We start from the raw sequence: 16,284 nt of genomic DNA on the forward strand, positions 1-16,284 counted from the left end.
AGTGCAGAATGAGAAAAATGAGGGTGAAACGTTAGCGGCGGACCTCGGGCGGTCGTTCAGATGTGATGGTTGGATGAAACACCGAGAAAGACCGACTGATACAGAGTGACATGGTCATGATTACTGAGGAAAACCAAAAATAAAACTGAGCTGCAGAGTGGACGGAAACACAAGAAGATATTATCAAAAGAAAAAAGACAAATGAGGAGGCAATGATGAGGGAAATGGAAGGGAAAGAAAAGAAAAATGACAGAGATACAAGAGCGCCACCAACAGGAATTGAAGATTCCGGGAGTAAGAGAGAGAGAGAACCCAACGTTGTCTTTTGTATCAGAAGCACGAGGCTCAGTGATGAGGGTCTTTCTGTCAATGAACGAGTTTCTGTGTGTGTGTTTTTTTTTGAGTGTATGAGATGCTGATGGGGGGGGTGTGATGGGGTGAGGAGCCTTGGGTGGGGCACTTACGTGAAGGCGAAGGCCACCAGAGCACCACTAACCACTATAAAGTCCAGAATGTTCCAAAGGTCACGGAAGTAGGAGCCCTGGTGAAGAAACAAGCCCAGCACCACCATCTGGAAGATAGGGGGTATTGTTAGTAGATCGCAACACACACACACACACAGACACACACACACACACACACGAACAAGCATGCAGAAATCACAAATCCACAAGGTCAACTGGAGTGTACCCACACTGACACACACTGATACTGTGTTACCTTAATCAACATTTCAAATGTGAAGACGCCTGTGAAAACGTAGTCAAAATAACGCAGCACCTGAAAACACAACAACAACAACAACAACAACAGTGAGAGGAGCAAAGAGTCAACAGCACAGGAACCAGGCTGAGCTTAAACTCCATGTATGTCATGTCTCAACAATTATAATTAGAAATCTAACCACACCGAAAGTTTCAAATTCACAAAAAACTCAATTTTTAGATCCAGGATTAAAGGGATGCCAGTGATGCCGTTACTGCCATAGGAAAAACTTTTTTTTTTTAAACTTGGAGGTCACTGACCTCTAACTTCGACAAGTATGGCATGGCTGAATGTAACACACACACACAGATCACACAGTTGTGTCTCACATTGTTTCTCGGTGAGTCCGGCCACACGGGGTCCTCCGCAGCGAGGGCGATGCTGCTCATGGCGATGACGGACAGGATGCTGAACTCAAAGTACTTCAGGGTCAGGATGTAGTGACAGCACACCCGAAACCTGCAGGGACGACGGAGGTGCAGGTGTTGATGACGGGGCTCCACCTTCAACATTTATAACCAGAGAATTCAGAAACTCACGGGTTGGTGGTCGACAGGATGAAGCAGGAGCTGAACGGAGGCATCGGTTTGGGTCCGTCGTCATCTCCGCCTTCGTCCTCCTCCTCCTTCTTCTCCTCACTCTTTTTCTGATCCGTGTTGGCGTTCCTGTTTACTACGCAACACAAATCCAAGAGAGACACTGCGTTTAGGCCGATGGACGAACGGAAGGACGTCGACGGATTTACCTCCGTTTTTAGCTAACGATATTCTTGAGAATACTCACTCTGCAGGATGGCGTTGGTGGACGGGTACGGGTAGACGGGGGGCATGTCGATGGCTGTGTAGTCAGGTTTGACCATGCTCGTGAGGATCAGACTGTCCATGCTGTGCAGGAGGGTGTGTGTGTCGGAGTCGCGGCAGTTCAACAGGTTGTTGATGTGGTCGGGGTGGTCCGGGTGGTCCGGTGGGAGGGCGTAAGGATGCTCGTGGGCGATGGCAAGTTTGCTGTTGTTGCGGAAGTTGTCCAGGTCCTCGTTGTACTGCTGGATGGGTCGGGTGGTGGAGAGACTGAGAGCGGGGCCGTGGTGTTCTCTGAAGAGCACAGACGCAGAAAATATATTTTAACAACTGAATGCCCCCCCCTCCCCACCGCAGTAAACTTACTCCGACATAACTACAGGGATATACAGTAGGAAGTGAAACTCTGTTGGAACTCACTTTCGACTGCGATGTCCCCTGCTCCTGTCCTGGTTGCTATGGCGATGCCGTCTGGTCTTGCGTCCCTCTCCATCCTCCCCTTTCTCCCTCTCTACATCTCCCCCCTTGGATCTGTGTCTCCTGCTGCCTTCCTCGCCCTCTTTGTTCGCCCTGCGGTGCTGCTTGGACTTCTTGTGCTCGCCGTTGCCCTCTCCACCCTCGCTCGGGTGTGGTGACGCACTGCAGGTCTCCTTACCCTCCCGGTTCCTGTGCCTGTGGCCGCGGTGGCTCCTGTGACTCCGCCTCTCTTCGCCCTGCTGACCTTCAGCGCTGACCTCCACATTTCCCAGAGACGTGCAGCTGAAACCGTGCTTGACTTGAGTCTCTGTCGTCTGACCCGTGTCTCCCGCCTGTGGCTGAGTGGTTTTCTGGTGGTGGTGGTGATGGTGGTGGTGGTGGTGGTGGTGGTGGCTGTAGTGGGAGGCTCGGTGGACGTGGTCGATGTCCTGCTGACGGTACTCCTGCTCCAGAGGCAGCTCGCCAGGTGGAGTTTTGTTGGTGTTGTTGTTGCGGTTGTCCTGCGGGTTGACCACCAGGGGTCGGTCTAAGTGGGTCTTCATGTCACCACGAGCTTTTCGTGGGTAGGACACCTGGTTTTTAGGTGATAAATTGAAAGGATCAAAATATTTACAACTCAGTGTGAAGACAGCTCTTCAGTGAATGTGTGAACGCAGGTGAGTTACGGTTGGAGCGAGGGATGAAATGGCAACATGAAAAGACAACTTCAAAACTTTAAGATCTTTAGATCAAATCGGAGAAAAACCAGGTCAATCATGCAATTTGTTAAAAAACGATAACCTCATAGTAACAGGACTATAAACACAAATAAAAACTTGTTGCCATAAACCAACCGTGGTCTCTTTTTGCTGGACTTTCCTCCCCCCTGCTGCCCCCCCCTCCTAACTGCTCCCTCCCCTGAGCCAAAGATATACACAGTTTGGCAAACAATCCACCATTTTTGGTGTCAATGATCAATTTTGTACCAAAATTGTCACGAGGATTTCAACCACAAAATGGCAACACAGCCGGAGCTGCGTATCTTCAGTTTGCCGAACCATATCCAGTCGACTCCTGAACGTCACGTCTGCTGCCACCGTTCAGTATCTGTTCATGGCCCACTTTGTAATGCATCACTTGCACGAGGCGTGCAGCTCCAGGCTGTCCCATATAGCAGCAGATATAGCGCAATAACAACACACTTTCACAACCTTAAAGGGACATTTACCATAAGAGCGCCAGAGGAACGCAGTTTGACGTGGACAACAGTTAACGTACAACATCACATTGAACTGATAAAACCCTCGACTAGATGTAAAGTCACAGCAACAAAAGAAATCTTTGCGATTGATTCTTGCAACGTGTCGTCAGTCTGCTGCTGTCCACAAAGTGAAAGAATCTGCTAATAATGAAGTACGAGAACGACAGGAAGTTCTGCTGCCACGGAAACCATGCTGTGATTATTCCTGATTAATCACAGTAAAATTGCAATTCATTATTTTTGCCGGGCCTCTGAGGTGAGCGGTGATAATGTCCCTTTAAGTGTTGAAATGAATCAATTTATACCACAGGTTTAACACCACAACAAGTATTCACGGTCACCATATATATCAGGAGTAGACTGCATATATATGTGTATATTTGTGACTTTATATTGGGGGGGGGTTCTTCCTCACCTCCTCTCCCTCCTCTCCCACCTTCCAGTCCTCCTGCTCCAGCTCGTTATAGAGCGCCTCCCGGCTCGTCATCAGGTTCTGACGCCTGATCTCGCTCGTCCTCTGCTCCCACACGGACTTGTTGCCCTTGGCGTGGTTCTTCTGCTGCTCCTTCCTGTCAGAGGACGAGTGTTGGGGGAAGCACAACGATAAAGAAAAGACAAAAAAAAAAGCAGAAGCTGTGATGAATAAAGGCTCACGTGTGAGGACAACAGGAGACAGAAGACTGACGTAGTCCTAACAATACAGTAAGACAGACCTGGAGTCAGGCTGGATCCAAACTGAACTTGTAACAGTCAGTAACTACTGACGAGTGACTTGAACACTTGGACTCAATAATGACTTACTACTGACCACTACTGTGGAAAACGTCTTTTTTCACTCACGCAGCTATGGTCAGGTTGGCCGCTGACAGAGGACTGACTTCTGCCACCTCCTTCGCCTTCTGCAGCGCCGTCTTCTGATTGGCCGCTTCCTCTTGTTCCTCCTCATCCTGTTGGAGCAAAGAATCATCTTCACATCACCAGGCGTATCAAACTCAATTTTTGGTTTTAGGGGCCGCGTACAGCCTGATTAGACGTCAAGTGGGCGGGGCCAGTATAATCATAACAAAGAAGTACAAATATATAAGAAAACAATATATATTTAATGAAATATTTGACAAAACATCACTAAGATGCCTGCGGGCCGTATGTTTGACACCCCTAGATTAAACTAATGCATTTGACCCCCTGCTTTTTAACATCAGCCACGATGTGTCGTCTCATTATTTCTGAAGAAGTTTTGATCTTCCACTGCACCTTGGTGAGCTCCTGAGCGTTGGCCAGATTGTCAACAGCGATGGCCAAGAACACATTAAGCAGAGTGTCTGAGGAAGAAGTTAAGGAGAGAAAACCTGGAGGAAGACGTGCAGCTGGAGAAGAACGGAAGAGAAAAGTAAAAAGACTAAATTTCATTCATCAATTTGCTTTTAACTCTAACCAAAGTGGATTACTGAAAAAGAGAAGTAAAATGAAATTTGTGAAGCTGTGAGGAAGGATACAGTTGCCAAAAAGTGTGAGGACGATGAAGAAGATGGAAAAGACCATTCCCTTGTCGTTGACTCCTCCCTGGGACTCGATGCCGTCGTACATCACCATGTTCCAGTCCTCACCCGTCAGGATCTGCAAAGAAAAACAAAATAAAGCTGCAATCTTATATATTTAGTTATGACTTACTGTGATTGGTGAAAAGGTACCTGACTGATAGCACCCCCTACCTTTAATATCAATGAACTACTTCAAAATAACATGTTAAAATGCTCTGATGATTGACACAGACTGAAGTGAAATAAACGTCCAGAGGACGTGGGTGCGTGAGTTTACACACGAGGACAAATGCAGACACATGACGTCTGAGTCACTGACAGACACAAACAATGGCTTTTAACAAAAAAACCTTGTTCTCTGAAACACGAGTCAGAGCCGAACGATTCTGTCTGACAAACCGATGACATGAAAACAATGGTTGCCATTTAAAGTCTGACAATGTTGGCAAAAAAAAAAAACCCAAAAAACACAAACACATTCAGACAAGTGTTTGTATAGACCTGTGGAATCGTCACTCTCCAGTGTGGGTTTGTCAAATCTGTTGTTGCTGCAGCAAAGTATTTTCTAGAAAGTATTCATTGTCATTACAACATGATGGCGTTAGTGAGTCATTACATCGTCCACTAATACTAATCCCTGTGTTTTCTTCAGCAGCTAAAAGGTGAACTTTACTACAGTTGTACGTTTAGTACTTTTACTCAGATTACTTTTTGTCTCGCCGATCACACGGTCTATGTCGTGGAACAATGCTAGCCCACATCTTGCTTGGTCGCGAAAGGATTCTGGAACGTCGATAACTTAAGCATTCCTAGGACATTTGACTTTTCCTTTAATGTTCCATGTTTTCCATGGCAGTTAAATTGGTCTTTGATTTTCTAGGTTTTTTCTCCAGGAAATGCGAAAAAAGTTCGTAAATTGGTCTTTGATTTTCTAGGTTTTCCAGGAAATGCGAAAAAAGTTCATATTTACAGTTAATTTTAAATTCTAAAGATAACAACTGGAAGATTCTGGAATAATAACCAGATTCCAGGCCAAACCCAAACTCCTCACCTGAAAGACTGTCATAATCGCTGCAGCGAACGTGTCAAAGTTGGTCGGTGGTGTTCCGTTCTCAAAGTTGAATCTGAGAAGAAGCGTAAAAAGAACAAATTAAAAAAAACATCGTAAAAAGTAGAAGGTGGAGAAACGCGAGAAATGAGCAATCTGAGAAGAAGCGTAAAAAGAACAAAGTATAAAAAAAACCATCGTACACTTAAAAAGTAGAAGGTGGAGAAATGAGTGCGTGATGATACTGACTGTCCTCCAAACAACTGCATCCCCAACAACGCAAAGACAACGATGAAGAGAAAGAGCAGGAACAGCAAACTGACGATGGACTTCATGGAGTTTAGGAGGGAAACCACCAGGTTCCGAAGAGGAGCCCAGTACCTGAGGAGCAGATTCAAAAAAAAAAAAAATCATCTAACTGTTTTCAACAATGTCCAAAAAACGATTCAAATTAATAGATTAAAACTGGGAAAAATCTTTGAAATCAGCCTTTACTTGGTAACTTTAAAGATGCGCAGCAGTCGTAGAGCTCGCAACACGCTGATCCCAAAGGACGTGCCTGGTTTGATGGTGGCCCACACCACCTCGAAGATGCTGCCCACGATTACCTGCCGACACACGACACGACACGGTTTGTTGACTTCACTGATGTCAATGAGTCGAATTAAAAAAAGAAAAAAGGTTAAATCTTTGCTACTGACATTTACCCTTAAGTTCATAGGTGAATTTTTGCTATTGGTCGAACAGTTGTACCATAACGTACTGTATCATTAACGGTATTGTTACAGCAGAGGTTGACAAATATCTGTTTGTTGTTGATTTGGTTTGACCAGTGGTTGATGCACATTCAGCACGGACTAACATGATGATGTCACTGACGCAGGGAAACATAAGAGTGTGTAGATGACTGTGTGTGTGTGTGTGTGTGCACTCACCACACAGTCAAAGCAGTTGAATGAGGAGTGAAAGTAAGGCTGGATGCCCAGTCCGTACATCTTGATCAGCATCTCGGACATAAACAAACCCAGAAAGATGAACTCTGCATAGACTGTAGGGAGAAACAGAAGGAGGGAAGGGGGAGATTTAGGGGAGATTTGGGGGAGGAGGGGAAAATGATGAGGATGAGTGGAGGGCAGAGGAAATGACAGAAAATCAGAAAGAGTGAATTCAGATGAGAAAAGGTTGACGCTCAAGGCTACTACTTAAATAGTAGTTGCGGGGCCTAGCTACACATGCTAAGCTAACACCCTGGTGTTTAAGATGGACTGGTTCTGGAGCAGCGACGTAACTGTTGAAGATCTGATCCAGCAGCTCAGTCAACACTGCTCTGAAAATATATTTGGGTTGGAGTAAAAAAAAAAAAGATGAGAAAACACTGCAGTGGGCAGTGGTCCAGTAGGGGGAGACACCAGCAGAGTGGCCACTGAATACAAAGTATTTTTTTGTATATTTTGGAAACAGCAGTTTCATCTAACTGAGGGGACAACGGTCTGATTCAGTGAAGTGATTGTGTGTGTGTGTTAACCCACAGAGGAAGTCAGAGAGGAGCTCCGGCTGGTCATAGTGCACGGCGGCCACACACATGGTGTTGAGGCCGACCAGGCACAGAACGGTCCAGTAGAAAACCTGGGTCTTCACGATCTTGCGGATGAAGAATCTCATCCGTCGCTCCTTCTTGCTGTATTGCGTATCTTTACCATTCTTTATGCTGGTGTGGGCAAAACCTGGGGGGCGAGGGGCGGTGGAGGGTGGAGGGTGGAGAGTTAGATACAACATCAACAACACAGCACACTTTTGTTTTATTTTTTGTTTTTTGGTTCAGTGGTTAAGACTCCAAACGTGTGGTTTCACTGTCACGTCCTCTCACCTACGGCGTCTCCCATGTTGTCCTCGCCCTCCTCCGTGTTCAGCAGCTCCGTTTTGTTGTTTTTGGTTTTAATGGTTGGCCTTCGCCTCGCACCTAACCCGGGAGAAACAGCAAACGTTTATTTATTCCACTGCCCACTGAGTCACCGTGGGCAGTGACTTTGACGCGACCGTCATTTACCATCAAAGTTTTCTGTGGTGTCTTCCTCGGCCAGAATCACTTCCTCTGTGGAATTGAAACGAAACCGAGCGTTAGAGCTGGGAGTGAGGCCCGGGTGGACTTATGTGGGTCCTGCGTGTCATGCATGTGTGCACTGACCTGCTTTGCAGATCCACTCCAGGTAGCCGTTGAGCTCTCTCTCGATCTGCTGCTGTCGCCTCAGCTTGAGGAACTCGCTCCTGTTCTCGACTCGCTCTCTCTCTTTGGCAAATTCACTGTGGGCGAGTTGGTCAAAAATACATTTAATGTTAACATACAAGTACACAAAAGGGAGGATTTAAAAAAAAAGAACATTGAGTGGGCACTGACCCTGAGAGTACACCCAGCACCAGGTTGAGCATGAAGAAGGAGCCGATGATGATGAGAGGGATGTAGTACATCCAGTTCCAGGCACTGCCCTCTACATCGTTACTCTACACAAACAAACAGGTCTCGTTACAGTTTAATTAACACAGACCAAAAAAGTCAGTATGTGTCATGTCTAAAGCATCACAATGTATTGCAACATATCATGTTGTTGGCCCTGTATCATGACATGTATTGTATCGACAGATTCTTGCTCATACTGCACATACAAGTGTATTGACATGTATTTATTACATTTACATATATAATTTTTTTTTCTCCAGTGCTTATATGTTGTCTGCAGACGTACAGTTTAATTAACACAGACCAAAAAAGCCATTTACATATATCTTTTTTTTTTCTCCAGTGCTTATACGTTGTCTGCAGACGAAAAAACCAACATCTCCAATCGATTTTCCAAACTTTGGTTTCGTCCGTGGTACTTTCTGTTTGAAGCCTACTTGAGGTCCTTTGTGTGTTTGCTGTTGGTTCAGTTTTCCACTTTGACTCATCTAACACTCTCTTTTTCTCCAACCTACTTTGACAGTAAAGTACATCTAACCCAAGAGGAACAGATGCATCAGGAGGAACTTTCTGTTCTGCGCAGGATCCGAGGGGAACTCAAGCATTCATTATGCTGGCTCAGAAATGACCCATTTTCTAATTTAAAACTGACCTGGATGCAGAAAAGTATTTCTGAGCACACATTCAGGTGCAGATTAGAGTTTTCTTCGCCCATAACAGACGAACCAGACGAAGACCTTTTTTTTTTTTTTTTTTTTTTTTTTTAATTAAGGCCCAACTTTTTAACAATAAACCTGAAAAAAGAACTTTTATACACGTCACTTCAAGACCCATTCCCAATTTCTTATCGTTCCTTCTCTTCGTTCATCCCGTACTCCTCACAGCTTGAAACCAAGAAAATTAAGAAATTTATAAATTCAGAAAATAGGACGAACCCCCCCCTCTATCCCTCCTGCCTCCTCCTCCCTCCAAAAAGATGGCAAGTCATCTGTAGTCACCAACATGGAGCCATCTGTTGTAAAGCAGCTCGTCTGCTGGTCATTATTTCCACTCGCTAAAATGATAATCTGTTAATGTCGCTGAACTAAATTATACATTGTCCTGTGATGATTTGGACACTAGTCCCACGGAGACGGCTGCAGTGGTAGTAGCGTCGATGCCGTAGTAGTGCAGTGATTGCACACCATGTGTGGTGTTGAGTTTCAGTCACTTCCGTCGTCTCTGACGGCGCCTGCACGGAGGCGTCTGTCCAGACGGGCCAACGGCGACGAAACTGTCTGACAACATGTCACTTTCCTTCTTTCACCAAACAAATTCAGCTGATAACCGGACAAATCAGGTTAGCGGGCGCTATCGCGTCTCTGTGACCTGTGTGACGGTTAAATGGAACGATCAGCTGATTATTATCTGCTGCTGCTGCCGCTCGGTTGGGTTTTTACACTACACGGCACAGTGAAAGCCGACTGTTCTCTATTAAACTTTCATTGGTTTCCTCCTGACGGTCTGTGAGGGTTTGAGAGCCGACCTCCATCTATCAGAAAAGATGTTAAATATAGAGGAAGATGGACGATAACGGAGGAGGAAGAAAAAAGACGGAGGAGCGTGGAGGGGAGCGGCGTTTCATTTAGAGTGAAAATGATAGTTCTTAAATGTGACAAAAATGTTTTTGTGTTTATTACGGGAACACAGGTGTATGTGTGTGAAATGTTTTTGTGTTTATTACGGGAACACGGGGTAAATAACAGCAGCCAGGTGTGTGTGTTTCACAGCTGTTTATATTTCTGACCAATCCAAATGATGGAATTATCAATTAGAAAAAAATGTCAGGAAAAATATGAAAAACTTTGAAACCCTCACAAACACATGCTGGGGGTTGAGATGGTATTTTAAGCTTGAGGTAAATGACAGCATGTGTATCGACCGAGTGGACGGATGGACAGTGGAGTTATTGGATATAAAATATATAAAAAGAGGGTTTGATTCTGCCCATACATAAAAAAAATTGTAATTTTAGTTTGAATATTTAAAAAAAAACATTTAAATAAGTAGAGATAAATATAAAGAAAAATGTTAAAAGAAACATTTGGCTCCTGATCCTAACAACTTATAGTCAGGACAACTCACGTAGTAGAGCATGTCTGTCCATCCCTCCATAGTGATGCACTGGAAGACGGTGAGCACTGCAAACAGGATGTTGTCAAACTGGGTGATGCCGTAGTTGGGTCCCAGCCAGCCACCTCTACACAGAGTACCGTTAGGACACAGGCGTGACGGCAGCTCGAGTCCACATGGCGTTTCGTCCTTGGTCTCGCCTGTTGGAAGAGAGTGAATGAAAGATAAAAAAAAATAAAAATAAGATTTTATAATTTGTCATAACGATTGCAGGGCAACCGGCATGAATACAGATGTACAGTAAACCCTTGTTTTTCGCGGGGTTTACGTTCCAAAAAGAACCCGTGATAGGCAAAATCCGTGAAGTAGAAATCTTTTTACAATTAAATACTCAGAAAAAGAAGAGAAAGAACGAACAAACCATTTTACAGTCTCAACCATTTGTTTCACAAATAAAGTAAAATAAAAGTACTTTAGAAACGTTTCAACAAATAACTTCTGTAATGTACTGTCAAATAATAATTTTAATCATCAACGTGAACAGAAGGCTTCAAATTGCGGAGATTAGCACCGCCCACCGTGAACGGGAGAAAATTAAAAATGATTATGAAAAAAATACAAATTACCTGTACAGTCGGACAAATAGTGACTCAGCTTTATTGCTGCTGTCTTCCTTATGTTTTTTTCTTCCTTCTTTATGGAACGAACGGAAGATTCATTAATTCCATAATGGCGACCCACAGCCGCATAGCTTTTAGCTTCAATTAGCATGTCCAATAGATTTACTTTATCACCGATAGACAGCATCTTCCGCTGCCTTTTGGGCCCCACCGCAGGTACTTTTGCCGGGCCAGAGCGCTTTGTCGACATTATGGGGTTTGATAAACTCGAAATTGCAAGAGAATTTGCACGTACGTAATGTCAATTTGGCTGTTTTACGTACGTGTACATATTAAACCGCAACGTTATTGGCGCACAGGTAGAGAAGAAGCGGAGTGACTTTTTAGCCAATCAGAAGTAGCGAAACCGTGAAAAGTAAACCGCGTAAAAGCAAGGGATCACTGTATTCCATATCTTGTTTTGTCTTTCGACCCGTGACCATGGAGAATAACTACTGGCCTTCTGGTATTTCCATTTCCTACCTGTGATCTCGTCATAGCAGGTGGTGTGAAACTTTCCCATGTAGAACTCCAGGCCGATGATGGCGAACATGAGAATGGCCACAAACAGCAACAGGCCAATCTGTAGCAGAGGGATCATGGCCTTCATAATGGACTTGAGCACCACCTGCAGGCCTGGAGGACACAGTAGGACACAGGGACTTTAGAAACAAAGAATGTAAGCAGAACAGAAAGTTAGTTTCTCAGTTCGGGTTGGTGCTGCCACTTACTGGGGATTCCTGACACTAGCTTCAGAGGTCGCAGCACTCTGACAGCTCGTAGTGTCCTCAGGTCGAGCTGAGAGCCCACTGATGACAAGATACTGTAAAGAGAGGGAGCAGAAATCTTCACCATCTTCACCAAAGACTGTAATTATATTCCATTTGATTCCTTTTAAGTGTTCGCTGCCCCCTGCTGGTACCAGAGATTAGAGAGTGTGGGTTTGAAGCACAGGCAATAGAAAAAAAACAGGAAGAAATACAGCAGTGAATGTCCAACATCATCAGCATGGTAAATAATTCCATTAAGAATTAAAACAAAAACAAAAAAATCAACAATTTGGTATTTAAGAAAATAAGGAAAATTTAAGGCTAAACTGACTGGAAATTACAATTTCACTTCAGTTAAAAAAATACAGATAAAGAGTAAAGCAGCTTATAAAGTAATCAATACAGTTATTATATATAATTATTATCTTTATGTACCCTCCCCTCCCTCCCCCAGCTCCGGCCCTGTCCTCCCTTCTTCCCAGGTTGGTTGCTAATTCCAGTAAGAGGTCATTTATTAACTGATACAGAGCTGGCAGCCAAGACCCTCATTCCCTCGATGCCTTTTTAACTGCCGGAGCTAAAGGCCGCGGCTGCAGACCTGAAAAAATCACTGCACATCAGCAAAATCAGCAAACAACAACCTGAGGTCCAGTAAAGACCGACATGAGTCACTGACAGAGCAGGACATGAATGTGGAATATTGTTGAAAAAATACAAAAAGATTCAAGCTGCTTCCACCGTGGCCAGGGAAGAAGGAAATTTTCAGTTAGAGATATTTTTTTTTTTTTTTTTTTTTTGCATGGGTGAATAGATAGGAGGCGCTAAAGCAGATGGTTTGATTCCCACGTCAACAGGATTTCCGTGTTATTTACATCGTTAGTTTTTCCTGCGTCGTCTGCACCTCATGTTCATTTGATCTGAGGACGACTGCAGACTCCTGGTGTTCATCCATGAGAGACAGCAACCATGCACTGCTGCTACACAACCTAAACCTCCAGGATGCAGTCACCCCTGGCAACAGCTAATCCTATCCCATAGCATCATAAGGTGGCCAGTAGAGGGCGTTTAGTTTGTGCAGTGATGGGAATAGAAGGGAGGAGAAAAATGCAAGAAGGAAAATCTGGAGAAAAGAGTAAAGTTTTTTTTTTGTCACCATGGCTTAGAAAAACCCCAGATCAGAAAGTAGAAATAAAATGGAGCGATTAAGAAAATGTACAGGTTCAGTTTGTATGAATTGGGAACATGGAATTAAAGCAGGTTCGTTGACAGAGTGTAGAGGCTAAGAGTGAAGATTTGAAGAGGCGACGAAGTAAAGACTCCACAGAAACCCACCAAATCCTCTGTAACTCACAGGACAAATATGGGAAATAACCAGTTTATCTGAAGAAGAAAATACATCGAATTAAAAAAAAAGGTATTTCATACGATACTGATCTTAAATCAGAGCCTGATGGATGTGAACGACTAAATGATCCATACTTCTATGACTCAGACTCATGATAATGATCCAAACTTCTCGTCTTTTAGAAGAAGTGCGTTTGACTACAGGACAGATCTGTCTCGGCTCGACGTGGACCAGAGACGGAAACGTCTCTAAAGGAAAAACAGACTGAGAAGGGATGTGACTTCCCCCAGAGAGACCGGAGTGAGAGGAGAGAGTGAGCGGATTGAAAGGCAGTGATAGTCCTGTTAGTCAGAAGTGTGAGATTCAACCGCTGAGAGACAAAGAGAGGAGAGGGAGGAGAGAGGGGAGAGAGAGGGGAGAGAGGGGAGAGTTTTATCTGCAGAGGGAGAAAGTGTTTGGACAGTGATGACAGAGGCTCTCACTGCTGGGAAACACCTACCGACCAGTCACACACACACACACACACATGTAGTCTATGCACACACACACACGCACACACACACACGTAGTCTATGCATGTGTGTGTGTGTGAATATATATTCATATATATATGAGTGTATATACTGTATATATAATTATATATATATACTCATATATATGTATATATGTATACACATATAAAAAAGTATAAATATGTAAACATGAGTATACATATATACTGTACATACACTATATGTGTGAGTGAGTGTGTCAGACTGATTGGTATAATGTATGTATGTACATAAATATGTGTATATATGTATATATATTGATATGTACATACTGTATATACACATATATACCTATATGTGTATATATGTATACATTAATATATATACATATATGCAGATAAACAAATGTACATATACATATATATATAAACATATATTGTATATATGTACATATATATATATATATATATAAACACAGAACAGAACAGTAGTATTCCATGTGGAACAGCGATTCATGTCTAGATTAGAAGCTGAGTTTGTTAAATCTGATGATTGAGAAAAGTGTGAGGAACTGGATGTTGTCAGAGTCGAACACACGTTATCTACTAGTTTTTAAATTCTGTTCCAGTCGACCACGTCCATACCTAAATATAAACCTAAATATAACGTCAATTATTGTGAGAGTCACAGACGAAAACAGCCCTAAAAGACCTGCGCCTCCCTGTACTTTCCATAGAGGGTGACAAACTCAACATAATGACCAGGACGATCGAAGAGTGACGACTGAAATCTTTGAGGTCACTCGTCACCTCTCCTATTCTTTTTTTTTTTTGCCCCCCCTCCACCCGCCTCCTTCACCGCTCTCCCTGTTCATGGCATTGCCATGGCAACCGGCAATTCCTCTCATTGCCGAGTCTCCACGGTTACCGACCTGCTCTCATTCATAAGTGTTGCCAGGGAAACACAACGTTGGCTCATTGATGGAATCTCGGCATCGCCACAGCGGCGGTGACCAGAAGAGGGTCTCCTGCCGATTGGTTTTCAACCCACATACCCCCCCCCCGCCAACGCCCCCCCACCCTCATACACACAGATGTGAGTGCACCTATTCTTGTACTTCTATTCTAACCTTCACCTCTCATCCTTACCTCAATTCTACCTGCGTTTTTTTACCCCAGCGTTTAGAGGAAAGAAAAAACAAAAAGATCGACAAAATGATGAAAAAAAAACAACAAAAAACAAGCACATCAACACACACACACACACAGACACACACACAGACACACACACATGCAGCTGAATCTGATGACAGTGACGAATGCAGCACAGCTCAGGTGGTAGAGATGACCTATTTTCTCTGCAGCTTCTCGCTCGTTAAAAACCTGCCGTTTTTTTTAGGTATTTTCTTCAACGTTTTCTTAAAGGCAAATGCGAAACAGAAAAACTAAACATAATTAACCAGTAACTAACGAAGCCTGTAAGTCATTAATGCAACTGATAGAAAGAGTTGATCAACGACACCAAAAAAAAGATGAATTAAAGAGGAAGTGAATGAGTGAAAATCAGAAAATAATAAAAAATAAAGCTGTTTCAAGAGAGTCGATATTTTCAAAATAAAAGCTCCTGTGTTCCTGATACGTGTGTCGTCACCAGATCTTTCCACACAACATCGCTATGATATGTGTGTGTGTACATGTATGTGTGTGTGTGTGAGTCTCAGTGGGAGACACCGGGAGGACGAGAGCACACACTGTGATGGCACATGGCACTCCTACACTATCATACATACTGTTGGTACACACGAACATGCACACACACACAGGGTGGACATTATTAATATTATGGAATTTTAACAATATGTTCAAAAGGCAAAGCACGACTAAGTCGGTTTAAATTTCAGATTGTTTTTAGTTCGCCAAAACGAAGCTAACGTTGAATCAATTTGGAAGAAAATATAATGCGAAAATTTCCTGCTGGAAAAATGTTTGAAAATTGTCAAAGGATGTTTGGTTTAGAGATGATGTTAGTGAGTTTTCAGCTGACGCAGTATGAAGAAGAGAATAAGAACAAGAACGACCGCTGACCTCTGACCTCCGACAACAGGGACCAAGAGACAAATGTAGCAGTCAGGTCCCAGGTGATTCAGAAATGTGAAATTTATCTACAAATAATCTAAAATATTTTCAACGTTCTTTTGACTGATTGGAATTCAAAGCACTCCTGAACGCAGAATTATCGTTAGTAACGTTGACCACGGTTTCCAGAGAAAAATGAATATCAATTATTTTTTGAAAGAAAAAAGTCATTCACAGCATAATTTTTTTTTGGTTTTTGTTTGTTTTTTTTTTTAATCCATCCCTGGGGGGCGATAACGAGGCCACAGGAGGAAAAGTGAGCTCAAAGAGTGGAGTTCAATCTCTGCTCTGTCATTGGCTGCTTGTGAACAGAACAGAAAAATATTAAAGGGAGGTGTGAAAAACAAATGTGATAAAAAAATAAAAAACCTTAGCCCCCCCCCTCCCCCCTCCCCGCCCTCCTCCCACCCCAACTCCCCACTCCTTCCTCCCTCCTGCTCTTCATAGAT

At 43.5% G+C, this 16,284-nt stretch overlaps 1 protein-coding gene across 23 annotated transcripts in view; it reads right to left on the minus strand.

The window, feature by feature from the left end:
• The window catches only part of cacna1ab (calcium channel, voltage-dependent, P/Q type, alpha 1A subunit, b), a 107,289-nt gene that overhangs the window by 42,111 nt on the left and 48,894 nt on the right, over positions 1 to 16,284 (minus strand). For all 23 annotated transcript variants that reach the window (XM_025058721.1, XM_025058720.1, XM_017034975.2 and 20 more), the window contains 22 exons: positions 11,826 to 11,917; positions 11,578 to 11,730; positions 10,448 to 10,635; positions 8,264 to 8,367; positions 8,054 to 8,169; positions 7,916 to 7,960; positions 7,736 to 7,828; positions 7,398 to 7,592; positions 6,804 to 6,916; positions 6,364 to 6,476; positions 6,118 to 6,249; positions 5,872 to 5,944; positions 4,776 to 4,896; positions 4,534 to 4,601; positions 4,120 to 4,226; positions 3,695 to 3,848; positions 1,983 to 2,611; positions 1,549 to 1,856; positions 1,305 to 1,437; positions 1,095 to 1,224; positions 721 to 780; positions 465 to 571 (listed from right to left, as the gene is read on the minus strand). In XM_025058721.1, coding sequence (XP_024914489.1) covers positions 465 to 571; positions 721 to 780; positions 1,095 to 1,224; positions 1,305 to 1,437; positions 1,549 to 1,856; positions 1,983 to 2,611; positions 3,695 to 3,848; positions 4,120 to 4,226; positions 4,534 to 4,601; positions 4,776 to 4,896; positions 5,872 to 5,944; positions 6,118 to 6,249; positions 6,364 to 6,476; positions 6,804 to 6,916; positions 7,398 to 7,592; positions 7,736 to 7,828; positions 7,916 to 7,960; positions 8,054 to 8,169; positions 8,264 to 8,367; positions 10,448 to 10,635; positions 11,578 to 11,730; positions 11,826 to 11,917 — 3,234 coding nt within the window. The remainder of the gene's footprint in view (positions 1 to 464; positions 572 to 720; positions 781 to 1,094; positions 1,225 to 1,304; positions 1,438 to 1,548; positions 1,857 to 1,982; positions 2,612 to 3,694; positions 3,849 to 4,119; positions 4,227 to 4,533; positions 4,602 to 4,775; positions 4,897 to 5,871; positions 5,945 to 6,117; positions 6,250 to 6,363; positions 6,477 to 6,803; positions 6,917 to 7,397; positions 7,593 to 7,735; positions 7,829 to 7,915; positions 7,961 to 8,053; positions 8,170 to 8,263; positions 8,368 to 10,447; positions 10,636 to 11,577; positions 11,731 to 11,825; positions 11,918 to 16,284) is intronic.

This window comes from Cynoglossus semilaevis, chromosome 9 (genome assembly GCF_000523025.1).
Source record: "Cynoglossus semilaevis isolate Cse_v1.0 chromosome 9, Cse_v1.0, whole genome shotgun sequence".
NCBI lineage: Eukaryota > Metazoa > Chordata > Actinopteri > Pleuronectiformes > Cynoglossidae > Cynoglossus > Cynoglossus semilaevis.